This window comes from Leptonychotes weddellii, chromosome 10 (assembly GCF_054177405.1).
Source record: "Leptonychotes weddellii isolate Sample4059 chromosome 10, ASM5417740v2, whole genome shotgun sequence".
Taxonomy (NCBI): domain Eukaryota; kingdom Metazoa; phylum Chordata; class Mammalia; order Carnivora; family Phocidae; genus Leptonychotes; species Leptonychotes weddellii.
Window position 1 is genome coordinate 49,029,604 of NC_138378.1, and position 26,944 is coordinate 49,056,547.

General features: G+C 43.6%; 2 protein-coding genes across 2 annotated transcripts in view; one reads left to right on the plus strand and one right to left on the minus strand.

Moving 5' to 3' along the window:
* The first annotated feature begins 929 nt into the window (after nucleotides 1-929).
* On the plus strand, nucleotides 930-14,767 carry SLC67A2 (solute carrier family 67 member 2). Its single transcript, XM_006733386.3, has 6 exons — nucleotides 930-1,177; nucleotides 5,382-5,469; nucleotides 7,090-7,133; nucleotides 7,248-7,377; nucleotides 10,505-10,714; nucleotides 13,875-14,767. The coding sequence occupies exons 1-6, from the start codon at nucleotides 1,013-1,015 to the stop codon at nucleotides 14,765-14,767; spliced, it is 1,530 nt and encodes a 509-aa protein (XP_006733449.2). The 5' UTR covers nucleotides 930-1,012.
* A 4,628-nt stretch (nucleotides 14,768-19,395) lies between these two features.
* The window catches only part of SLC9A2 (solute carrier family 9 member A2), a 98,097-nt gene continuing 90,548 nt past the window's right edge, over nucleotides 19,396-26,944 (minus strand). The window contains exons 11-12 of the mRNA XM_081832301.1: nucleotides 26,520-26,610; nucleotides 19,396-25,190 (exon numbers count right to left, since the gene is read on the minus strand). Coding sequence (XP_081688427.1) covers nucleotides 24,820-25,190; nucleotides 26,520-26,610 — 462 coding nt within the window. The 3' untranslated portion in view covers nucleotides 19,396-24,819. The remainder of the gene's footprint in view (nucleotides 25,191-26,519; nucleotides 26,611-26,944) is intronic.

Consider the following 26,944-nt stretch of genomic DNA (forward strand, 5'->3'; position numbering starts at 1 on the left):
ATCTGACACACTTAAATTCTCTACCCCATACATTTCCAAGGTATGCTGATAATATATTAGCAGAGTCTTTCATTCTTATGGTGTGTAAACAATTTCCTCAGAGGTCATAGTATCTACCTGCCCCCTGGGACACGCTGAGATTTTACCCTAGCTATTTATCTAGTGAACACAGTGAGTGGTTTTGATGGGTCTTGAAAAATATGAGCATTCCTCTTCAAGGCACCTATCCCAGATGGGTTAATCACAAAAACTTTAAGCACAGGAAAGCTAGTTTTCTCAGATACAAGAGGACACACTACTTCTAGTGGCAAAGGAGGCTCAGAGTGACTTGGGGGGTTCAAGATTGTCAGTTTCATCTGGCTCCAAACACACATCTCCATTCTAAATTTCAGTATCTCATTCTTTCCTAAACAGTACCCTAACTTTCACATGACAAACTCTGCAAGATCAAATTTAGCAACCTGCACAACTGAGATTTTCAAGAAAATCTTTATACCAGATTTTTTTATAAAGACTGATATACCAGATTTGCAGGATTCTCACAGCTCTCTTACGTTAGTCTACCTTATTTCTGCCTGCTTTTCCAACAGACAGACTTAAGTTTGAAGGGGCCATAGGCACCTACTCCACGTCACTCAGAGCCAACTACAGCCTAAATCTGTGGATCTCCCAGGTGGGGCTGGCTGCCACCTCAGGCGGCCCCATATTGTATGGCGAAGCTCAGCACAGTTCCCTCCCGCCTTCCAATACCAGAGACAGTCTTCCCTCCAAGGAAATGTAGAGCATTATCATTACCATCACAAAACCGGCGCGTCTCTCACACACCGCTGGCGCGCGCTGTCTCCTCCCCGCCTGGAGCCAGCCACGTCCACGCACAGCCACCGCCCCCGCAGCCCGGGTGCGCTCCCCTGTGCGCAGGCGCACGCCGCTCGCTTCCGCTCAGGGCGGGGCTAGCGCGCGGGGGCAGGTCCCGGCCTCGGGTGCGGGTAGCCGCGCCCCCCTACGCGTCCGCATGGAGTCGGGGGGTCGCCGCGGCCTGGCCTCGGCGGGGGGGCCGGTCTCGGCGACCCCGATGCTAAGGCAGGATTCGGGGACCGGGGCTGAGGCGCGGGCTCGCGGCCCCGGTGCCGTCGGAGCCCGTCGGTTCCTGCTCTGTCTTTACCTGGTGGGCTTCTTGGTGAGTGCTGGGGCTGGGGGCGAAGGGCGACTACGCCTCGGACCTGGAACCCGGTAAGGGGTGGCTTTTTTTCTTTTGAAGACTGGGTGGTCGTAAGGCTCACTCAGGACTGGGAACCTGCGATCTGCCTGATGGTGCCTTCTTACTTTGAAGCTTCTTTTTGCCCCCAAACCCCTTCCACTCTGCACCAGGCCACATTGCTTTATTGCCCCTCGCGGGCCCAATCCGCAGCTCCTCTACTCCTGCCGTTTAAGGCGCCCCCAGCACCAGCCTTTAGTGTGATTAAACCAGGTTCAGGGGTGACCCCAGGTGTTAGATGCTGTGAAAGGTTCAGAGCACTCAGGGTGGACAGTAGGGCTCCTGGGCAACTTTGGGAAAGCCCAGCTATTCTGACATCTGTAGGTGTGGTAGGAGTACACAAGGCCTTTGTGCCAGGCCCGGTCGGGGAAGTCACTGTTGATGACCCCACTTGGGCAGAATTAGGCACATTTTCATTAAGGTTCCTGGTAGACTGGAATGTTTAAAAATGCAAACCACAGTGAATTATGCACATCTGCCTTTCAACAAACTGTTTATTGGACAAGGCAGGTTTGGTTTTTTCATGATGTGTGTGTGTGTCCTGGTTTAATGAGGACAATTATTATGAATTTCCCACGTAGAATGGAAAGCTTAGAAAGATGAGTGTATGATAGGGGAAGTCATCCATACCTCCATCCATTTATTATTCATAGAATTTCTGAAAACCTTTTATGTGGTCGGGGCTGTAGAGCTCCAGTCCCTGCAATACACAGTCCCTGCCAGGAACAACTTAAAATCTTACCAGAAAGCTTGTGTTGGTAGCTCATGGGCCATTGTCTGCAGGAACCCTAGATCCAACACCTCACTCCTCTCCTTCCAAGTCTAGACCTGGTTTAGTTGCCCTGGTTGTGAGCTGGTCCAGGTTAGGAGAGAAAGGACAAGGACATCATAGGATTTCTTCTTTGCTGAGCCTGAGACTGTATTTGAGGACAAAAGGAACTGGTCAGGCTAAGTGTCACTGGGCGAAGACGGCCTTCGGAGGCTTTGAATAGTCCCCAAAGGCACTAGGTCGTGGCAAAGAGGAATTACTGTTTTCTGCCCAGATACAGGTTAAGACCACTACTCCCCAGTATGTTATCCTCACTAGAGTTTGGATACCGAGCCATGCTCAGCTAGGAGAGGAGTAGGGAGGCAGCCTCCCTATTCCCCTCCACAATGCAAGGTGTTCATCAGTCTGTAAAGGTTTAATGTTGATTTAATAGTTAAGAGAATGATGAAAGCATTTTCCAAATCGCTGTAAACACAACACCATGAGGCACTCAGAAGGGCTGCACTTCACACAGAATCTGCCTGCCTTTAACCTACCTATCCTGCCCCCAGGCTCATGCTTTCTGTTCAGAGCCTGGCATTCCTTAATCTTAGATCAGCCTCAGGGTGCAGATACCTCTTCCACCTTTCATTTCAGCCACGCTCAATTCAAAACTATTGATGGTGAGTGCCCCTTGACATTTCGGAAGGGAGTTGGCTGCCATCCACCCTCTGGTTGGAGCTGGGGACTGCCTCTAGGCTATTGCTGCCCTCCCTCAGACAGTACTCATATCTGATCCTGCCAGATGAAAAGAATTTGGGCCCTCACCTGGAAAGTCCGGATCAGGAGATCGGAGAAACCAACATGACCTAAAATTCAAAATAGTTTGAATGTTCTAAATGAATTCACAGATCATACATTATAGTTGGCCTTCCAGTACAGATTTGTCTACGCGCTGTTCACACAGCGAGTCTAATTTAGCAAGCCTGATGTAAAATTTTAATAATTTGTTCAAGAGAGTCATTAGGTCTCTAATATGTTCAGGGGAAAATGTAAGATTTCCCAAAAGTTAAAAGAGAGTAGGGATTTTTTTTAATGGAAAATGTTGTAAGCAATTAAAATATGTGCAGCTTTGGATATCCTTGAAGATCTAAAGGCTCTTTGTTAGGTAACATCCAAGGAATATTATACATAACTTAGTTATTACTTTTAATATATTTAGAGATGTAAAGACCTCTAAGACTTTTGGGGAAATGGTTTCAGATTAATAAGAGAGGAAGGGAACAGGATGAAAGAAGTCATTTGCCAAAGTGTTCTGCTTTTAGTTCTCATCTGGGCTTCCAGGTTTTAATTTGTTTAAGAAGGAAGATGAAGATGGCCCTCTAGGCCACTTTTGGTTAGCATTGTAAGATGGTGCTAAGATCTGTGATTTCAATCCCCTCTTTCCTCCAGATACACAGTGAGATTCGTATTTTATTTCATCAGCTATAGTCAGGTCTCTTATTCATTCTTACTGAGGCAATTTGCTAATCAAGAAATATTTAGGTTCCCACCCTGAAAAAGATCTTGAAACGTGTTAGTGTATTCACCAGTTTTTTTGAAAGATGTAGATGTTCCACGAAAGGTTTAAATGGTCCCCTCTTGCCTGATTTCCTTATAAATGGTTATAAGCACATGACCAGTTGCCACATTCAGAGTGCATTCAAAGCCAGTGGTTTTGAAGAAACTGGATTCACAGGAAGAGAGGAGTTGCCTTTTCTAGTAAAGGGGAAGACAATTTTAGTGCACAACTTCCTGAAAGACAATTTTGGAAATAGATAATACTTTTTAGGCTCACAAAGCGTTAAAATAATATTGATCATCAGTTATTACTTATGAGTCTGTTTTCTTATTGCCTGCCGTAAATCTCAGCCTACTTAATTATTTCTCTCCCATTCTTTATTTGAATGTTAAATGACAAGTGGTACTGGGAATTTTTTGGAAAAAAAATATTTTGGGACAATTGAGTTTCCTTTTCTGAAAGATTCAGAAAATTCAATAGGTAACTGATGTATTTGGGGTCTTTTAAGTGATATCATACATCAGCAGGCTGATGAAACAAAGCTGACAGCAAAGCCCAAAAGACATTGGCTTAGACCCAAAAGAAATTTTAAGTAGTCTTAAAATCAAAATAATAAACTGTAGTTCTGGTAGTATAAATTTATGAGCTATTTAAGAACACTAGATAGTAAATATATGGCCATCTAAAGATGTAACCATGGAAAAGGGCCACTGAAAAGTGCATTTAGAGGTTCATGTTTCTAAAATTAGGTGAATGCACAGCCACCAGGATAAGGGATAAGCAAAAGATTAATTGTGGGCCCAAAGAAAAAATATTTTTCGTGCATTTCTTTCTATTTAACCAGGAGTATAAGAAAAGGAATTCCAGTTGAATATAAAGAAAACCATGTGTGTGCAATGTGGTTTCCTTCCTCTAAACCAGTTGTTGAAAGTATTCAAGTGAAGTAGGAATGAGAACAAAACTTAAAGGAAAAATTAACAGTCTTTCTGTTAACTCAGAATACGTAGCAAAAAGGGTCAGTACTTATCCCCAGGACAGAAGAAAAGAGAAAATATGTTTGAACTGCTGTTGTGTGTTAGACCTTTCTCAACCATTACATCTCTTAATGTACATCATATGTCTACCAGACAGGTGTTATTATCCCCATTTTTTACAGATGACAGCACTGATGCTTGGTGACATTAAATAACTTTCCAAGCACACATGCTTAGTAAGAAACAGAGCTGGAACTTAGAACTGTCTGTCTAACCCCAAATCCCATGCACTTTCATTGACTTAGCTGCAGAACACTGTCTTTCCCCACTACGCCATCCTTCTCTCTCCTTGCTTTGCTGAGACTTTCTTTTCAGATATTATTTTTAAGGCTATAAGCCACAGATTAGTCACCTTCCCTAATTCTAGGAGGAAATTCATATATGAAGCAAGTGCAGCTTTGCCAAGAAATATGCATTCTCCCTGCCTCCTTTCCCACTTCATCACACACAAACATTTTTTTGGTTTTTTATTTGAATAACTTCTATAGCACATCCTCCTTGAGTATTAAGGATCAATCACAAAGAAGCTAAGGTTGAAATGATTCCGGTTCATGGTGATCAGGCATTTATAGGGAGCAACTGTTATAACACATTGTATTTTGATTCTTTGATAATTTGAACCTGATGGGCATAGCATACTGTAGAATACAATTATGGTTTCTTGGTGGCTCAAAATTTAGATACTGGTTTTATTTTTTTAATCAGTTTGTTACTAGGATTACCACTTTAAGAACGCCTAAGCGTCAGTTTCTAATTTGAGTTAATCAATGTTTTGTTGTTTAGGATTTGTTTGGTGTCAGCATGGTCGTCCCTTTATTGAGCCTTCATGTCAAGTCTCTTGGAGCAAGTCCAACAGTTGCTGGAATAGTAGGTGAGTGGTTAATATCGTACATTTTCAGAGCACTGAATTTTCAATCCTCTGGACTAAACCTAAAAACAAATCAGTCTTATAGCTAAATATTATCCAAAGGTAAATTGAAAGTGGGATAAAAGGAATTTTTAGAATACTTAAAAATACTTAAAAATGTTACCCTGTGGGCAGCTGGGTGGCTCAGTCGTAAAGCGTCTGCCTTCGGCTCATGTCATGATCCCAGGGTCCTGGGATCGAGCCCCACTTCAGGATCCCTGCTCGGCGGGAAGCCTGCTTCTCCCTCTCCCACTCCCCCTGTTTGTGTTCCCTCTCTCGCTGTGTCTCTCTCTGTCAAATAAATAAATAAAATCTTAAAAAAAAAAAAAAATGTTACCCTGGAGGGAATGTAATTCATCTTTTCCTAGACTACCTGTGGTCAGAGAGGTTTTGAGGTTTAGCCTCATTCCCTTCCCCTCACCACCAGTGACATCATGGTTACTTACTGAGCCTCTCCAAGGAGCTGGCTGCATGTGTTAAAGGGTAGGTACAGACCCCTGCCTGCAGGAACCAGAGAAACATAATCTACAGGAATCAAGTCACGCAGCAAGGGATGTAGGGTGAGCGTTGACAAATTGGTCACAAGCTTCCTGCACCACCACAAGCATATCTTAGGGAGTTGTAGGCTTTCTCTACCTGTGCAGCATAGAACCTCCATCTCAAAGTCACTGATTTACCAAAGAGACAAGACATAGCAGGGCTTCGGACTGTGCTAATTAACAAGAAATTGTTGAAAGACTAATAGCCTTTGACTATTCACAAGCTGGATAAGCAAATGTTCTGGGACAGTGGTGGACACAATATTTGGTAAGTCCTCCATGCCATGATTTGTATTTCCCTTGGAAAGTAGAATTATACTGGCCCACACAGCAGCATGAAGGTTTCTGTGAAGAGCAGAAGGGACATGTTATTTGATATAATGGAGGTAAAAGCACTCTGTAAAACTTTGTCAGTTCTTTATAAAACTAAAGCATTTTATAAAACTGGAATGTTAGAGGGATATAAGATGATACAAAAGTTTTCAGACTGAGTAGAACTTTTGTAGGATTTGGATTTCTACTCCCCGAGTACTCTCTATTTGGTCTTCTCAGTCAGGGGTACGCATCCTCAAGAGCAGGAGAAGCCTCTCTCAGGGACCCTTTGGCCTTAGGCAGCCCTTGCCTTAGTCTCTCTTCTGCTTCCTTCATTTTTATTTTGAAGGTTTTTCTTTTTTTTTGCTTTATTTATTTATTTGAGAGAGAGGAGAGAGAGCACAAGCAGGGGGAGTGGCAGGCAGAGGGAGAAGCAGGCTCCCCGCTAAGCAGGGAGCCCGATGCGGGGCTCGATCCCAGGACTCTGAGATCTTGACCTCAGCCAAAGGCAGACGCTTAACCGACTGAGCCACCCAGGCACCCCTGAAGGTCTTTTAATAAAAATTGTATTGCTTTACCCTTCCAATTGAAAAAAAGGGGGGGGATCTCCTTTTTAAAAATAGTCTTTTTTTCCCCCTGTTTTTCTGTTAATTTCTATGTAATTGTTACCATGTTGATCCATTTTTGTGATGGGTCCAGCTGATTTTCTTGATGTTACTGATGTTTTTTGTAGGCTCCTCCTATGGCATTTTGCAGCTCTTTTCCAGCACACTGGTGGTAAGTTGTCTCTCATCTGGCAAACATCTTGGTCACATTTGGGGGGCATTTCCATGGTGGTGGTGGTTAAAGGTGGTAAGTCAGAGGACTTTCTGTATTCCTTGCTTTCCTCAGGGCTGCTGGAGTGATGTGGTTGGAAAACGGTCTTCCTTGCTGGTGTGCATTCTGTTCAGCGCCCTGGGTTATCTGATTCTTGGAGCATCCACCAGTGTGTTCCTGTTTGCCCTTGCTAGAGTCCCTGTAGGTAAGTTTCTTTCCTTGGGTGTGTTTCATTCTAAATAAATCAATTGTATGTAAGTGTATAAAGAGAGACTGTCGTACATGTCAGTGCCTTCTTTTTTATTTTTTTTAAGATTTTATTTATTTTAGAGAGAGAGAGAGCCTGTGTGAGCAGGGGGAGGAGCAGAGGGAGAAGGAGATAATTTCCAGCAGACTCCGTGCTGAGCACAGAGCCCCAGACAGGGCTCAATCCCAGGGCCCTGAGATCATGACCTGAGCTGAAACCAAGAGTTGGACACTTAACCGACTGAGCTGCCCAGGCGCCCCTGTCCGTGCCTTCTTGACTAGAGCTTTTGCCAAAAGAAAATATTGACAAGCGCAATTATAACTGGAACACCAGCCACTGCTGTTGATCGAGTACTTGGTATCAGTCAGGCTCTGCTCACTTGTGCAGAGCCACAAAGCTTGTACATGACAGGGCCCGGAGCGCTCCCTGTCAGTGTGAATCATTATGCTGCTGCACAGACCTGTCTCCTTCCCATCCATCTCTCTACGTTCAGGCAGTAAGAATTTGTTAAATGTCTTTGGCCAGCACTGTGCTTCCTATTCTCTTGCTTGGCCAGCGTATAGTTTTAAAATTGGGCCTCCTGACTTCAAATTGAGATTTCCCACTGTAGCTTTCCTGCAGCCTCCTGTAAATCTGGCTGTTGGTCGGGGGAGATACTAGGATGATGACGAGTTTCTCTTTCCAAACTGATCTTGAATGTTTCTGACATTTTCGAAATAGCTTCTATTTTGTCCATTCACCGAAACGTTTTGTCCATTCTTCGAGCTGCCACTTGTGAATGCAGTCCTCGTGTGGCAGGTAGGCAGCTCCTGTGGAAGCTCTTTATTCTCTTTGCCTTTCTTAGTTGCTAGAGCCCTGGAGTTTCAGTGTTTCTTTCTCCCCTGACAGACTCTGCTGCCCTGGTGGATAAGTTTGCAGCACTGGACCTCTGCCCATATTCAGTTAAGCTGCTCCTTTTTACCTAATGCCCCAAAGGAACAGAGCATAAAATAAGTCCTTCTAACATATAGTTGATGATCAGCTTATTTGGGATTTTCACACCCATTTCTGTGACATACATACTTACTCTCCAAGTCTTTTGAGTTCACCCTCCAAAATTCATGCTGTGCCTTTCTGTTGATTCAAAAAACAAAAAATGCTTATGAAGGTCTTTGCTTTAAATATGAGCAGTCATCCTAACTTGCCTCTACCACATAAAATCCAACCAGTGGCTGCTCTGTGTGCATTCGGAGTCAAAGTTATTGTACATGCTTGGTTTGGGTTGCAATGTGTAAATATAATACACTCCACCATTCAGCAATAAGGCTGTTCATAATTCTAAAGAAATATATGAGATTAATGGACCCTGTATACAATAGGTAGAAATTTATAGAGAAGATTAAAATGTTTTTATTTAATATGAAATGAGCCTGCTTTGAGTAATGATAGTTCTATTAATATACATCATACTCTTGACCAACAGGAGAGCTATACATAAAATTCTTTCCTGCTATGGGAACCTCTACAGTGTTTAATTGGCCTGGGAATATGAGGGAGCCCTGGGGAGCCTTGCCAGGGTTGTGCTGTACAATGTCACGTGTAGGTTCAGGTCCTTGTATCCTGAAGATGAGCCTGAGGGAGGTTGAAGTACCAGAAGTAGACACGTGGTTTTCCCCTCCGCTCTCTGTCCCCTAGCCCAACCTCTAGAAGGTAATAGGAAGCTAGTCTGCGTTACCCTCACCACAGTCCTCCTTCCCTGGGTATGTGAGGTGAACCCAACATCGGTATCATTTCAGAAATAATCACAGGATTCCTATCAGGCCTCTTAGGAATCATCTTCCAGCCCAGTCCTTTCTCCCATTTAAGGAAATAGATCTAGAGTCTCTCTACCTAATTCCAAAAGAGATTTCTAAGTTTGCTTCCCAAAGAGGCTGGTTATCAGGGAAATGCCCGCTCTAATATTTAGACACAGCTCGGTATAGAACCCAGGATCAGTGTGCAGGCAGAGTGATGTACAGTGATACTTCTTTCAAGGAAATCCCTGGAAACCATTGTGTTGCATCACAGTTAGGTGCACTTCAGGCCAACCCAACAGCAACACTGATTGAGTTCCTGCCATGTATTGATCAACATGGTGGGCAACCTACGTTACCAGAACCTAATCAGTCTGTTTATTCAGCATATGGATGGATGGGTGCAGACAAGACAAATACATCAGCAGAAGTATAAGGAATATAAAGCTGCTATATACATTTTAATCTCTTATTAAGTCATGCCCCACCTTTCAGTTTGTTTAGTCAACCAATTCACAAACCTCTTGCTAGTAGAAAATCAGTTGGTAGTGTTTAGATGACTATGTCATCATATTTTTATATTTTTACTCATTCCCTGTCCTTCCCTCCTCTGTTCCTCTCTAGCAGTTATCACCTTTATACACACACACACACACACACACACAGGCTCTGTGAAGATAGATACATTTGTGTCTTTTTTGCACTCTGTTCCTTGCATTATCCTCAGGGCCAGGGTCAAGGTTAATGCTGGACATATAGTAGGCATGCAGTGAATGTTTACTCACTGAGTGAATAAAGAATGACACATCTCGGGACACCTGGGTGGCTCAGTTGGTTAAGCATCTGCCTTCGGCTCAGGTCATGATCTCAGGGTCCTGAGATCGAGCCCCCGCGTCGGGTTCCCTGCTCAGTGGGGAGCCTGCTTCTCCCTCTCCCTCTGCTCCACCCCCTGCTTGTGTCTCGCTCTCTCTGACAAATAAATAAAATCTTTAAAAAAAAAAAATGACACGTCTCTGTAGAGAAGCCACCATGAATTGCACTTGGCTAACAGAGAAAACTGGAGATACTGGGATGTCAGGGTGGAAGGTGGGAAAGCAGAGGATGCAGGGCTTGGCTACCAGGAATAAGGTGGCCAACTAGGACTGTGGGCTAGATCAGGAGTCCAGTCATGGCGGGATGAAACTGCAGACCTTAGAGATTCAAAGAGAATGGAGACCAGAACTCCATCAGTGATAGAGATGAAATGCAAGATCACATGCAAGATTTTTTTGGTCTGAAAAATGTTACAGAGCATGTTTCTTATCCCCTTGCAGGTATTTTTAAACATACCCTCTCCATTTCAAGGGCTCTGCTTTCCGATCTGGTTGCAGAGAAAGAACGGCCCCTAGTAATTGGACAATTCAACGCAGCATCTAGTGTGGGCTTCATCTTGGGCCCCATGGTTGGTGGATATCTTACTGAGCTAGATGGTGGATTTTATCTGACAGCCTTCATCTGTTTTTCTGTCTTCATTCTCAATGCTGGTAAGTTGACATTTCATCATAAGAAGACTGGTGTATGCATTCATACTGACCAATCTACCTGCTTTACTTTTATCTCCTTAACACTTTGTTGTTCTTAAAACAGGCAGGCTTTTTGTTGTTATTGTTTCACTATAGTTGACATACAGTGCTATATTAGTTTCAGGTGTGCAATAGAGTGATTCAGCAATTCTGTATATCACTCAGGGCTCATCCTGATAAGTGTACTCTTAATCCCCTTCACCTCAGAATAGCAGACTTATTTTTCAAAGTTGGACCACCTCATCCCCTGCTGCAGACCGCCTGCCCGTGTCGTCCTATCATGCTAAAGCATGGATGTGTCTCACACAGCATGGTCGTGTGCAGGCCCTGCCCTGCCCCCTCCCCCAGCTCTCTCTCTCCTTCCATGTGCACCAGCCACACCGGCTTCCTGGTCAGGCTCACACACCCCAGGCTCATTCCCACAGGAGGGCACTGCAGTTTGCTCTTTCCTCCACCAACAACATTCTTCCCACATATCCTTACTGGGTCTTTCTTATCATTCAGGTGTCAAATATTTACTTCCTTGGAAAGCCCTTTCCTGATGACTGTTTCAAATAATTCAGGTTTCTTCATAGCACTTCTGAAATTATATTATCAATTTGTTTTCATGGTTATATTCTCTCCTCCCTACCTCCCCACAAATACCATTAGAAACTAAATGCCACAGGGTAGAGATTTTCTCGCTGTTGTCACTCCTGCCCACAACTGGCCAGGCATAAAGCCAATGTTCAATAACATTTGATGAATAAAAGAACACTTACTGGACTATGAGCTCCTTGGATGCAGGGCCAGTTGCCTAAAGCAAAGAGGATAAACCTCTTTGCCCAGAGACTGGTACCTTCCTGAGCCTTAGATAAACACCTTCATAAACAAGAGGATTGGTTCATGTTACTCAGTTTTCCTTAAGTTTAATGATAAGTCTACTCTACTGCATCTTTTTTAGTCTTTGTATTCAAGGCTCCAGGTTGAGTGGTGGATTCCATGTTGGGCTAGGATATCACACTCAGAAAACGGAGTTCAGGAGTTCAATGTCAATCCTCATAGGTATATTTTGTGATTTCCTGCCAGAAGTTTAACCTGTAACCTCGGCCAGGAGGTGAGGTCTGACGGATTAGTGTAAATCTAGATAAAATACTTGAGCACATGACCGGCTGGTGTGGCCAGGTACCTTCCCCTACGAAGGAATGTGATGAATGTGATGGCTCCCAAAGTCAGAAGTCAGTGTATGAACGAAGGCCATGATTATGGAGTTCTGTTTCGGATTCTCCAGCAATGATGCTGTTTAATATCATGCCCTAACCTAAGCCTGTGAATGGATCCGAGTCAGTCAGGGATAGTTCAGCCACAAGTGTTCTCAACCACAATGGCTAAAAATAGTAATAGGGATTTCTTGTGCATTCTTAAGAAACATGGAGGTCAGTAGGCCAAGCTGATGCAGGGAATAGCAGAGGAGAGCGAGGGGGGCAGGCCAGCAGACAGTGTCTCACACTGGGCTTTGCCTTCCAGCACAGTGAACACAGCGTACTGCGTTTTTTTCCCTCAGTGACCTCGGCTGTTTTCCTCAACTCCTTTTACCCCTTCAGCTTCTCATATCCTCATTCTGATCGGCCACTTTGCCTGAGAAAGGCCTCTTATGTCTTTCTTTCCGTGATTTCTGTTTTCATGGTTAAGAACTCAGACTCTGGAGTCTGACAGACTTGGATTCAGATTCCTACTGTGCCACTTTTTAGTGTGGGCCTTGGGCGAGTTGCCTCAGTTCACTCATCCCTAAAATGGGGTAACAACACTCCCGGTCTTACTAAGACGAGCACCGGAGGTCTTGCACACGAGCGGTTCACCCCACTGCATCAAGTATGCTAAGCATACTTAGTAAACATCAGTTGCTGTCATCATTATCATTTTTATTATTTTAATTATACTCTTCCTCTCAGTCTACCAGCGATAGTCCTTTCATAGTTTTATCAAGATTCTATAAAATGCCCAAGGGGCATTTTAAAGGTAAGAATGGGTAAAAAGTCCAGGCCTGCATTCTTGCGTGGTAGAGTTTTCTGTCATAAATTAGTCCCTGGCGAATAGTCCACCTAGACTGTGGAGAAACCACATACACAGATGTGGTTGCTAAAAACAGCGTGAAGCAGTCTGAATGGCCACTGGTCCGGGTTGAATTGAAGTGTGGAAGGACTGAAAACCCCACAGGATGAGTTTGGAAAAGATGTCCTAGTATGGCAAGAAATTTGGGGGCATGGATTGGCGATAGGTCATTCTACTTGGATGGCGTGGGATACATAAAATGACCGAGGTGGGAATGAGCCAGTCACAAGGGTGGAGGTGGGATTATCTGAATAGGAATTGAGCCACTCCATAATGGTCCATGAGAATGGCACCCCCCAAGATTTTGAGGTGTGACTTGTAAAAGCACATGGTGGCCCTGAAGTGGGGGCAGATCCAAGCAGGTGCTTCCTGACAGGTCATTGGTTATCAAGCTGCCCTTCCTCCCTCCGCAAACCAAGGCTGGCTGTCTCTGTTCATAGCATCCTGTGCTTCCCCTAACATAGCACTTACCCTGTAATCTAACTGCTAGGTTTTACTTGTCCAAACCCCCTTTTAGACTTAAATTCCTCGAGGCCAGGGATTTTATAGGCCTTGTGTTGTCAAGTTAATATATTCCTACTGTTTAGCACAGGACTTAGCATTTAGGAAGCATAAATATTCAGTGTTTAGATGAAGTATGGGTGGTGAATGGATGAGTGGGTGGATGGACGGGTGGGCAAGATGGTGGATAGGCACGGAATTAGAAAGGTAATGAATTTAAACATAGGCATGAGAATTTCAATATCACATGCTATAGGAAACGGTCATGGGCTCTTGAGCTTTAGAAAAAAGTGAACATCTTGTAGGTATAGATTTTTTTGAGGTGACTAGCGGAACTGTGCTATCAAAATGGAGTAGAAGTAGCTGTGGGAATAGTTAAAAACTGGATTCAAAACCACGGGTTAGTAAATGGTCCAAATACAAAACTACAGAACGGTGATCTCCCACACGTGCTTGCTCCTCCCCCACGGGGCACCGTGGGAGCCGCGGCATGCAGCCTGCTTTGACAGGTCCTGTGCCACCCTCCCAGGTCTGGTTTGGCTGTTTCCCTGGTGTGAAGCGAAGCTCTCCAGTGCAGAGAAAGGCCTGCCAGCGAGGAAGGACTCTGCACCCTGGGGGAGGACGGACGGGCACGGGCAGGGAGCAGCCACCCCCCGCCAGAGCACGGCCGGCGCCAGGCCTGCCAGGCCGCCGTGGCTGGAGGTCGCATCCACGCTGCGCGACATGAAGAGCCTGGTATTTTCCGAGACGTGGGACCTCTTCGCGGTGCGCTTGCTGATGGCCGTGGCGGTCATGCTCTACTACAGTAACTTTGTGCTGGCCCTGGAGGAGCGCTTCGGGGTGCGGCCGCGGGCGGCGGGCTACCTCATCAGCTACAGCGGCGCGCTGGGCGCCCTGGCCGGCCTGGCGCTGCGGCCCCTGCTGCGGCTGTACCGGCACGACGGCCGCGCCATCCTGATGCACTCGAGCGCGCTCACCTGCCTGCTGCTGGTGCTGCACGCCGCCGCCCGCTCCGTGGCCGTGGCCGTGCTCTGCTCCTCGCTGCTGGCCGTGTCCACCGCCGTGGGCAGGACCTGCATCACCGACCTGCAGCTGGCGGCGGGCGGGGCGCGGGCCAGCGGCGCGGTCATCGGCGTGGGGCAGTCGGTGACGGCCGTGGGCCGGATCATCGCGCCGCTCCTGTCGGGGCTCGCGCAGGAGGTGAGCCCGTGCGGGCCCCCCAGCCTGGGGGCTGTGCTGGCCCTCGTGGCGATTTTCCTAATGTCCCTCAACAGAGCCCGCTATGGCGGCGGCGGCGGCGGCCGTGGCGGCGGCGGCGGCCGTGGCGGCGGCGGCGGCCGTGGCGGCGGCGGCGGCCGTGGCGGCGGCGGCGGCCGTGGCGGCGGCGGCGGCCGTGGGAGTGACAAATTAAAACGTGCGTAGCGTGGAACTGGATGGAGGATACCAACTCTGAGGCCAGGAAGGGTGGTTTCCCAGCGGGTGTGCTTCGGGGGCAGACGCCCAGGGCTGATCAGAAGTCAGAGCCTTGTCAAAGGGGAAGGTATTATTAAACCGTATGTAAAAGTCTCGTCTTCGAACCGGCCACGTTAAAACTTTCCAGGGGGGATCCCCATCAGCTTCAGGACAGGAAGAGGGTGGTGGGATTACAGAAGGTGATGTGCTCCCCTGCTAAGTAAAAAATAGGGTAAGCCATTAATAACATGACCGGCTGGGTTCATGTCACCTTGGATAAGTAAGCTAAGGGGGGGGGGGGTTCTGCTATCAGAATCCTAGAGATTAAATAAGCTACTTGATTGAAATTAGCCTGTCCCTTCCTCAAGTTATAACAAGGTTCCACCTGGGAAGCTGCGGGAAAATCACATGGCTGGCCTCACCCCCAGACATTGATTCTGCGGGCCCAGGGGAGGCCCAGAAGCCTGTCCTTAATAAGCAATACTGCACTTTCTCATGGAGGCAGAAAAAGGGTCATTTGGAGACATACTGGTTTTGAGTCAAGTCAAAGCCAGAGACTTGGTTGTGTTTATTGATAGCTAACTCAGTTTGAACTATTAAGATTATGTGATCCCGATGTGTTACCTTCTCCCCAGCTCTTGGCAGTCATGCTCCATAGTAGGAGAAACAGGTTCATGGAGCCTGTCCCTTGTGTCCACTGCCTTGGAGGTCCCATGCTCTGCAGAGAGCTGAGGTTGTCCGTCTGGCTAGTTCTCCCTGGGTATCAGGCATGAACTGCTTCCAGAAGCCGATGCTCTGTTGGGCTGCATCGACTGGATGATGGTAGAGCCCAGTGGAAAAGACAAAGCACAGGAATGCCTTTAAGATGAACGTCTCGTGCAGTGTAAGAGAGTCTGGTGTCATGACTCATCAGACGGACTTAACTCTACAGCGTCTTATGTTGAAAGTCATTTCTTTTCTCTCATTTTAATATCCTACCTGAGAATGAAAGAGCTACACTGATCTACAGGGAAAATGCCTTTTCCTAGGCCTAGGCTAAACGGTCATTCCAAAAGTAGCACCCCAGGGTCCAGCTGAGAGGCTCAGAGTGAGGGTTAGCAAACTCACAGGGAAGCATCTGTTTGGTTCTTGCTACTTGGATGATGTCACCTATTAATAATTATATTGGAGCCCCCCCCTCTTTTCCCCATGCAAACTACCGAAGTTCACATTCCTTTCATTCTTTTTGATTGGTCCACTAGGAAATTATTCCTGTTCTCAACCTAACACATGTATAATTATAAATGTATTGTATGCAAAGCAGAAAAAAAAATGTTTCTCTAGTTTTTGAAGTTGTGTATGGGGTAAACTCAAATATTTATGATAAAGAATTAATGGGATGTTTGAAGATTGTCCTTTCTCCTATCTAGCTACAAGGAAAATATTAACTTTTTATTAAGTGTTGTAATTGTGAACTTTTATGCAAGCGCTAAGCGCTTTTGAGGAAAGCAAAATATAATATAAAACGGCGTGGCCCTTAAGGAGCACACCAAATCGTCATAGAGGTTAGACTCAAATGACAAGAAGTAATCAAGGGTTTATGCAATGAAGTAGAATTTCTCCAAAGATTATCTTTTCTGTGAACTCAGAAACAGCCAAGTTTCTTAGACATTCTTTAATGTAGTCATTATTAAATTTTTGAAATCCTAGCACTTTATTTTTGAAGTTAAATAAAGCCTATAAATTTATTAAGGCTTTACAGTTAATCAGATACATGGAAATACTGAAAACCAGGGTTGATCTTCATATAGAGAGTAGAGAAACATTTTTGTTATTCTCCACACTCATGTGGGTTTTTTAAAGATAAATATTATACAGGCATACCTCATTCTATGGCACTTCATTTTATTGTGCATCACAGATACTGCGTTTTTTTTACCAATTGAAGGTTCGTGGCAACCGTGTGTTGAGTTTATCAGCACCATTTTTCCACCAGCATTTGCTCACTTTGTGTCTGTCACATTTTGGTAATTCTCACAGTATTTCAAACTTTTTCATTATATTTGGTATGGTGATGTGTGATCAGTGATCTTTGATGTTACTGTTGTAATTGTTTTGGGGTGCCATGAACCGTGCCCATATAAGGGGGTGAATTTAATCGATAAATGTACATGTTCCAACGGCTTCACCACCTGGCTCGTCACCTGTCTTTTGCCCTCTCCTCGGGCCTCCCTATTTCTTGAGTCGCAACAATATTGAATATTGAAATCAGGCCAATTAACAACCCTACAGTGGCCTTAAGGTGAAAGGAAGTGTCAGCCGATGTGGCAAACTTCCTCGCTGTCTTACTTTAAAATATTGCCACAGGCCATCCCAGCCTTCAGCAACCACCACCCTGCTCAAGATTGAGAAAAGACCCCCCACCAGCAAAAAGATTGCCACTTGCTGAAAACTCAGATGATGGTTGGCATTTTTTAGCAATGAAGTCTTTTTAATTAAGGTATGTACATTGTTTTTTAGATATAATGCTACTGTAAATTTAATAGACTACAGTGTAGTATAAACATAATTTTTTTTTTAAAGATTTTATTTATTTTTTTGACAGAGAGAGACACAGCGAGAGAGGGAACACAAACAGGGGGAGTGGGAGAGGAAGAAGCAGGCTTCCTGCAGAGCAGGGAGCCCGATGTAGGGCTCGATCCCAGGACCCTGGGATCATGACCTGAGCCGAAGGCAGACGCTTAACCAACTGAGCCACTTAGGTGCCCCTAAACATAATTTTTTATGTACGCTGGGAAACCAAAAAATTCATTTGACTCACTTTATTACAATATGTACTTTATTGTGGTGGAACCAAGCCCACAATATCTCTGATGTTTGCCTGTAGTTCCTCTTAAAAAGTCTGATGTGTGAATATTCAGAAATGTGTTCCAGAACCAGCAGCATCCACATTCCCCTGGAGCTTATTAAACATGCAGACACTTACACCCCAGCCCGGACCTGCTGGGAACCATTCTCACAAGATTCCCACCTGCTCTGTGTGCACAGTAAATTTTGAAAACTACTGGTCTGTAGACAGTATTTATATAATTTATGGAATATGATCTCAGGGAAATTAAATCTGCTCAACTAAAGTTTGTGTTGTTTTGTTTTTGAGTTCTTGAGTAACTTCTGTAATAATTTCCCAAGTATTTAGGTTGAGCCACACAAAATTGCTGTTTTTCTAAGTCAATTACCTGCAGTTTCACATGGTTCAACTTAATGGTATATGGAATCTTATTTTAGGGGCATTGAACTTGCCCGAGAAGTTTATAAAGGATATGGCACCCTCCTGGCATTATGCCAGCCCCAACTGCTAAGTTCTGTGAATCAGCCTCAGGGTTTTGGGTTCTAGAAGACTCTGGCCTTCTCCACGGAGGGAAGGTATACCTCTCTGCCCTCATGTCCAGAGAGATGAGCAGAAATCAGAAAGGGAGTGGGGCATGCCTAGCCAGGGCAGTAACATGGGCAAGGCTCCAAAGCCCAGGCGTGTGGGTCAAGAGAGATGCCTGCAGCAAACAGAAGGGGGGAGAACCAGTGGTTCTGGCTGCATAGTAGCATCACCTGATGCCCTAGACCTCTAGAACCAGACTCCAGAGTGCCCCAGAGTTGAGAGTCCCTGGGTTGGATCATGAAGGGGCTCATGTACCATGCTCAGGACTGAGCTTCTATTCTCACAGGTGTGGAGGGAAGCCACTGAAGAATGCATGCTGGAGAATGCTCTGTGGACTTCCCATTAAAGATTCCTCGAGGGCAGTCATCCAAGAGGAATGGGAGGGAGAAGTCATGTGCTCTGAGGGAATCAGGTGGGGCACAAAATCTGAAAGGCCTGGGGACTGTCAGCTTGTGACCTCCGGGGAGACACTGGACAGGCTGTGGGTGACGCCCAGGTGTCTGGTCCAGGCAGAGCTCAGGCAAGGTTAGCTGGTAATGAGTGTTAAGGCCTTCTTCCCCGTTCTGTTAGCTGGCAGAGAACATGTGTGGGCATTTATGAGAGTTCGTTTTCTGCATGTTGTGAATATTAAGAAGATGTCTTTTCCCAAGGACACTTCTATAAGAAATGTATACACCTGTAGGGGCGGGGGAGTCAAGCCACTTAGGAGAAATTGCAGGCTTTTGGGCACCTGCTATAAGAGGATAGCTTTTTATTTGGAATGTATAGTAAAAGCCAGCATGGTGATTCCCCGTGCCCTCTATCCCCAGGAAACCTTAGCCTCTCAGAAGTTTCTGAAGTAAGATTCCCACAGATCTAGCCAGGATGATGTATAAGGCAGCTCTTCTCAGAACAGGGTGATGGACTGAAAAAATTGTTTTTCTGTCCTAAAATTTTATTTTTCCCGAAGAACTTGCCAGTTACATGGTAATAATTTTCTTTAATAATACAATCCCTTTAAAAATTGTAGCAAAGTGTTATCATTTATTCTGATTGTAATTTTTAGGAGCTATTGCTGTATCCTGATTGTATATGTTAAGTCAGGGCCCAGAATCTCTTGAAAATGTTAACCTCCAGTTATGCTAAAACATGTCCTAAGAGTAAGAACAAGCTTAACTGTTTTCAAACCATATGCTAATACCAAATGTATACATAATCTGAAATTTATTGCACATCTTTGGCAAGCAAATCGTTTTAAAATGACATCTCATCAGTAGGATTTATTTTTTACTTAATCAGTACACAAATACTAACTTATTTTAACACAATATTTTACTTTAGATTTCTCATTTTTCCCAAACAGATCATCTAAACTCACCACTTTACAGACAGCTGTGTGCGAAGACAATACAGACAATTTCTGTTTTCCTGATTTAGTACATTGTAAGAAATAATGCTGATTTTAATTTGGAATTGGATAGTCTCAAACAGCTTGCGCTGTTCCTCGAGGGGAAAAGATAATTATAAACATTAAGGAAGGAGGTGTTAATTATTACCCATAATTATATAGCATAAACTATAGCATAAAAGTGGACTAAGGACGTTGTTAGAATAAAAAATTGTATTTTGATCAGCCTTGATTTAAACTATACTGATAAATAAAAATCCTTTTTTCCAAAGCATACACTGTGGAGGGAAAAATAGTTGAAATACCTGTTAATAGTTGCAATTTACAACATTGAATAGGAGATGACCTTTCTTTAGGCTTATCAAAGAATCTCTTCCATTTTGAATCACTGGGACTCAGGTGCTTACCCAGACTGAGAATTTTTTTTTTCGTGTGATAGCTTACCCACTTAAACCTATCCTGAGTTTGCCTAAAGAAACTGAAACCACGTGAACTATCCAGAATGAGCCTGATGTAATAAATGCATTTGCTGCTATGGGGCCTGGCCCTTGGATCTGAGTGCACGTGAATAGGTGCATGCTCCGGGCTTACCTTGGTCTGTGCTGTGGGCTGAAACATAGGCCCGGGAATCATAAGCCCATTTCTGCCAGTGCCAGGTGGTCATGACCCAGAAAAGGGTGAGCATTTTCTCCTGGTCACCTTCAGAGCATCTTCACTGTGCCATCTTTTTGGAATGAACAAAATGATAAAGTATGTCAAGTTGTAACACCTTCAAACTAACTTTCCAGCTAAAGGTAAGGACTTGAACTGGATGCCCAACAGTCAGAGGTACATAATTATGATAGCAAATACAGTAAACGGTGTTGAGCAGGTGCCAAAAACTATGTTAGTGAAAACCTAAAAATTTGATATGTTGGTCCAGAACCCTGCATAATCTTTACAAACCATTTGGTAAGACAGTGGATGGCATTCACCTAATTTGTCTTGCTTGAGTTGGCTTGGGAAGGCAGCATTTAATATTCCAGAGCATGCATGATCTTTGAACCCTTTACAAGGGTCTGTTTACATAGAGAAAATTAATGGACCAGTTATAATCTTCATTACGTTTCTTTAACACAGTTAACAATGTTAGCCCTGTTTGAGATATTATGTGTATTTGAAACTAAAGCAACTGAAATTTGTAATACTCTTAAATTCTTACCTTTCACAAATTCTAGCTATCATGACCTCATTTTAGCACACACGAGAATGGTTTTGATATATAAATGTAAAAATCGGAATTGGGGGGCTGTACTAGTTTCTTGTGATGCATTATTTTCTCCATAGTGATTAATTTATATTTATTCCATTAAATGTTTCCACTCCATACTGATTTAACACTTAGACTTTTGTACATTTCACAGAAACCAAGAAAAATGCCTTGTTGGTATACATACATAAAATTTGTGTTTGGCAAGCGGAGTTACCAAACTCTGGATGCAGAGAGCCCTCATTTAAATTATAAATTTTGTTACTACGTGTAGTGATGACATAACAGGATCCCCTGACATAACAGGGGAGAAAAACATTTGCATGTTTAATTCAGGGCATTTTGTTACAGTAGTGAAAATGAGAAAAGTCACCGCCGAGGTGTCGGGCATTGTATCTACTGGGCATCTCATTTCTCCATACCACACAATACAAGGATAACAGATCCCCATGAGACCTCTGTGACCTAAAACCCCTGAAGTCGGTTCTCAGACATTCAAAGTCATCAGTATGCCGTGCAGATTGAAAATTCGATAATCCATTGACAGCAGATGTATTAACTCTACACATAGAAACTCCTATTTCTCTGACCAGACAGGTAAGAGAACTGACCACAATTTCTCGACGGTCTTCTTAGAGGTAGTAAAATAGAATTTTCTTTGAAAAAAATTGTAGAAAGAAGACAGAAGGGATCCAAAAACTATGTACCATTGCAACATTAAAGAAGACGTTCAAAACTAACCATGTGGGTGCTTCGTCCGCACATCTGCAGGGGGTGACCACGTTTGAGGGGGTCAGCCACGTGTGGAGTGAATGACATGGGAAAAAAATCCGAAGGGAGGAGACCCTTCTCTTGAACAAAGAGCTGTGCTCACAGCCAGGTGGCAGTTACCCAGATGGGGCTCTCTCTGCCTTACACGCAGACGGAAGAAAGGGCCTGGTTAAGATGTCAGATACAAAGTACCAGCAAGCCACACGTTTTGCTCTAAAAGTTAGACACACACACACACACACGTACAAAATCTCAGATCGTCAGACAGCTGAGTCTTGAGCGTTTCTCGCTCATCTTAACAAAGGGAATCAACATACAACGTTCAGGCTCGGGCAGATAATGCCAATACCTACTTCAACCAGACAAAGAAATCTCTTTAATCACTCTTCAGAGAAGAAAGTCAAGCGTGAACTTTGAACTAACAAAATATTACAGTTCTCACACTTGTTTATAAAATGCCAGTTTTAACATAAACATGATTTGGGCAGCGCGACAAATGTAAAACACACTGAGACATGTAATAAATAACTTCTCTATGCTCTTTATATAAATAAACACTCCCCTCCCCCACTACAAAGCTTAGTAAAAGGCAAAGGGAATTTCATCCCAGATATTCTGGGGGGTTTATACACAAAACGCACATGTTTTTAAAAGTTTCGAACTTTGGAGCCACTTTCTAGTTGTTCACTAACTGGCCTGTTCCCAACAGTCAGCCCTTAGCATTACAGGTAAAGAAATAAGCCTAGACTGTGCACTTACAGGTAGTTCAAGTCAGATTTGTTGCAACAAATACCAAAGACCCATCAGAATTCTATTGTTCCACTGGAACTTTGGTTGGATCAAGTATTGCTTGAATTAGGGGAGTCATTTACAAAGGGTTGGAGATGTATCTGTAGTGCAGAAAATTTAGACTTTTGATATTTACAGGGTTTCATATTCTCTCCTATAGTGTCTAGAACTTAATAATTTTATTTGAAGAAAAGAAAGTATAGAAAAAAAGCAAAATGAAGTCAAATTTATTTTTCATTGCTTTTGTCATTCAACAAGTAAGAAAAAATTAAACTGGTAAGATGACACATGTGCTTTTTTTTTTTTAATTTGCACAATGTCAACCAAATTCTTTATAGACTTTTAATCAGTGCAAGCTGAATTTGGTCTACCTGCTTAACGAGAAGAAATTTAATAAAAACTTTCATGTTTTCTCCTTTGGTTCCAGAAAATTAGACTCATTATAATATTTATTATTCTAGGACACCAGGAAAAATCAGGAAATTTATGTTTAAGGTCATTTTCCACTTTAACCTTTCTTTTCATTAAGTTCTAAAAATTTACTCCTGGCATTCTCAAAAATATACATCCCATCTCTTGATGAATCACATTCCTATAATAAAATTCTAAGTTAAAAGTCAGTTTCAGTTTCTTTTCAGCAGATGAAATATATATATTTTTTTATATAAATATTTTCATTTAAAATTAAGATATTTGGCACAGAGTCCTAAGCTTACAGTTTTCAAATGGTGTCTGTCCTGCTCTCCACTGATCAACGTGGAAGAATTTGGGAAGGAAATTGTGCTCTTCATGAACTTGTACCTTGTGTGTTTATCTTTCCCTCTGCCTCACGCCCAATGATCTAGCAGTATTCCAAGACTGTAGAAGATGAGAGAAAGGGTAGATTTATTTCTCCACATCAATGGGGATAAAGGGAGGGGATAAGAGAAGCAGCCCTGGGGATTTCTGAGTACAGAATCTTCCTGTTTAATTCATTCATGTTTTCCCACTAACAATACTGTGGTCATTTGTATCCTTTGCTATATCTCCAATGTGCACCCAGGGGCCTATATGCATGGCCTCATTTGTATTTAAACCCAGACATTTAGAGTCTTGTTCCAGTCCAGTTCTAAAGAGGATTTTTTCGGGGCGGGGGGCAGGAGGGGAAAAGCCAATAAAACCTCAGTTTAAGATGGAAATTCAAATATTAATCTTTAATGATTATATTCCACTTCTTATCTTTCTGCTGTACTTTTAAAAATTACTCATATGAGTAGAATCCATTTTTATATGAAGAATTTGAGTCACTATTGAGGGTGGAGAGGTAACAAATTACAGACTAGTGCAAAAAACAAACAAAAAAAATAGAACTCCTATATTCTCCAAAGTGCTTCCTGAATAAATTTCAAAACCTGAACTCTCACCAATTTGTTAAACATTGGAATACCATTTATATAAACTGTCTGCTTGGAGCCTCTGACCTGTTTTCAAAGTTCTAGAATGTTCTACAGAAAAATTCTAAAGCAGGTAGTCATAGATGGGCATGAAAGGGAATCTTCTGCATCCTCCTTCCAGTATTGCACAATATAAAACCTGCCAACAAGTTGTAAGCAGGTGCAGCCTGGTCTCGCCACATACAACATGAGGCCCACACGTTGGAACTTCATCAAAAGCTGCCACCAAGTCTGTCATACATCGTGTCACCCACACAGCCTTTCTCTTTGCACCATTCAAACACAAATGAGAGATGGAATCTCTAGGTCACCCTCAAATGTACGGTAGCATGAGGAACAAATTAAATCCAGATGACTCATTATTTCACGGGAATCTGCGCTCTGGGAGCCAGGCCTCCTCATCTGCCCAGACGTTCTGACTGCCTCCCCAGGCTGAGCTCACCAGGCATCCTTGCTCCATGCTGTGCTCTCCCTTTACCCACTGCTCATCAGCTCAGGATGGGGAAACACCTTGACTCCAAGCAGATGGTCCACCATCCTCCTTTATGCCTTGGAAAGATGTGGAGCATTTTTAGCGCCCTTTGCTTAAAAACTGATTACAGATATACATAGGGTTTCCATAAATAAAATTTGAGGCATGTATGTATATATTAAAATTTTCACCAACACGGGTGTGTTCAAAATTTCAAGTTCTGTCATTCAAGTTCAATAAAGGCACACAATTTTTTTTCTTTAGGCTTGCAAAGAATACAACTGCTGGCGAGAAGTCATAAAAGGCATTTTATGGGGCTTTTTTCTTGGATTTTCCTCTTCTTGGGTTAAGCATTCATCCCGTCAATCAATGGCATGACTCTACTACCCAAAGAAAGTATTTAGATGCATAGAGGGTATTAAATGGATCCCACTGTTGTGTCAGGTTTCAAAGTAACAAGCCCCAGCCATGCCGGGTCAGTCACCCCAGGCCTGCTTTGGCCATTTCCATTAAGGCTTCTCACTTCCAAATCGGGCTTTCCGGTTGCCGGGTTCCGATGCCCTTCGGACCAGCCTGGGTGGCGGCTTGGGTCGGATGCCTTCAGTCCCACGGTCTTCCTGCACTGGGCCAAATTGGCCTTTGGAGAGAAGGGGCTGCCGCAGCATGCCTGGGGTTGGGGTGCCTCCCTCTTTGCTGTGGGGAGCTGGAGGGGTACAAGGCTGCCCCTGTCCGGAATCAACGTCAACCTCGTTCTTCCATTCCATCTTATAGGGCTGTGGGGCTTTCTTTGAGAACTGTTCTGGCAAGAAGCACCTTGCTCGGGGCTGCAAATTGAGGACGGTGGTCCCAGCATCTGTCTCTGAGTCGCTGCTATTGCCGCCTACCACAGAGCAAAAGAAGGACAACATGGCAAGCATTTTAGAGAGAAGGGACTGTAGGTGACTCAGCAGTGCACGAGTGGGTCCAGCACCTGCTGTGCCCTCGGGCCCTGGGGGCTGGGCGGTGGGGGGCGGTCAGAGGGCTCACTACCTCTAGCCCCCAGACCTGGGCATGAGGCATGATCTCTGTGGGCCTTACTGTTGAACGCTCACACCCACGGTGAAGGGAGTACTGTCATGATAATAAGCACTTTTAAATGCATTCACCTATTTAATCCTCACAATCACCCATTTGCCAGGGGAAGTCACTGAAGTTCAAGAGGCGTTAGTTGAGTGGTGGAGCTGGCTAGCAAAGTGAGTGTCCCAGGCGGCAGCAGCCCTGGGTTCCCACCTGCCCCAGCAGAATGCTCCCAGGAGGGCTCAGCTCTGTGACTGGCACACAGAAAGAGCAGCAATTAGCTGCTATTAATGAAAACTCGTGACTTGATCTGGAATCTCAGAGACAACCTTCTTTATCTCCTTTTTATTTTCATAAAAGAGCCGAAATACCAATGTGCACTTTCCAAACAATGGGATCATTGATGGGACACAGGATCAGAACTAGCTGGTTGTCAAAATTCAGGTTCTAGAGAACGGTGGGGAGGACAGCTGGTGGGAGCTGGGATTCTTGGGATGAAAGCATGCTCTGGTGGATGCGCGGTGGTGACATGGCCCTGCCCTAAGTACTCAGTGCTGCTCGGCCTCCCTTCTCATTTCTCATCTCACCCATCATCACCACCAGCCATCACCAGACTTTCCTCTTCTTGGTTAATTAAATAAACAACCAAAAATAAAGGGGGGGTACTCTTACATCCCACATTTTACTAACATGGTATCCCAATATACTTCTTCTGGGCTTCACAGAAAATGGCTTGGAGACTACATAAAGATTATCATTAAATCAAGAGATATTAGACTTTATATGCCAAAGCTTTAATGATTTGGGGCAGAAGTAAAATTTATGGCTGCCTATATGAAAATTGTAAAAATTTAAATATACCTTTGCAAATTTACAACTTTCTGTTTACCTGTTCACTAACCACAGGTAACAGCATTTGCTTGTGCTATATCCAGTAGAATTATTATGGAAAATAATGGACTCAGTTACTTTTAATATGTACAGAAGCTCCATCCAAAAAGCTTATGATGCTAATAATAAGTCACCATAGTCTTATTTTAGACTTGCAAATCATTAACCTCATTATCCTTAATGAAGACAAAGAATGGGGAAATTCTGTTTTATGAACATTAGTAGATAAATTTACTCATTCTGCGCCAACTGAATTCATTACCTGCATTAGACATATTCTTTTTCTTTTGTAGCTTTTCTGGAAGCTTTGTGTTTTTTGGTAAGGACAAATATCGAGAGGTTGAAGTGGAAGCCTGTGGAAAACATGGAAAATCTTATTTAGACTATGTAGATGTCATTTATTGTATATCAAAAATTTAAAATCTTATGTCAAACCCTGATGTTAAAAATTAAAATCGTACTTCTCTGTTCCAAAATTACTTTGTGAGGAGCTGTGGGGATGGTGAGTAAAGCTCCATGCAATAATTATTTCACTTAAAACAACTAAATCTCTTCTAAAATGTAATAGAAATCAGTATTAAGGAAAATGAAAATAAAGTGGGACCATTAGAAAGAAGAATAATGAAATAATAATGAAAAACACTGAGTCTTCTTAAAGAGAAGCTATAAAGACACCTATTTATAAGA

What these genes read in the sequence shown, in the direction of transcription:
- SLC67A2 (XM_006733386.3), top strand. Translation starts at nt 1,013, where the DNA reads ATGGAGTCGGGGGGTCGCCGCGGCCTGGCCTCGGCGGGGGGGCCGGTC. An exon ending in TTTACCTGGTGGGCTTCTTG is followed by an intron (nt 1,178 to 5,381) that starts GTGAGTGCTGGG and finishes TTTGTTGTTTAG; the next exon opens with GATTTGTTTGGTGTCAGCAT. An exon ending in TGTCTTCATTCTCAATGCTG is followed by an intron (nt 10,715 to 13,874) that starts GTAAGTTGACAT and finishes CCACCCTCCCAG; the next exon opens with GTCTGGTTTGGCTGTTTCCC.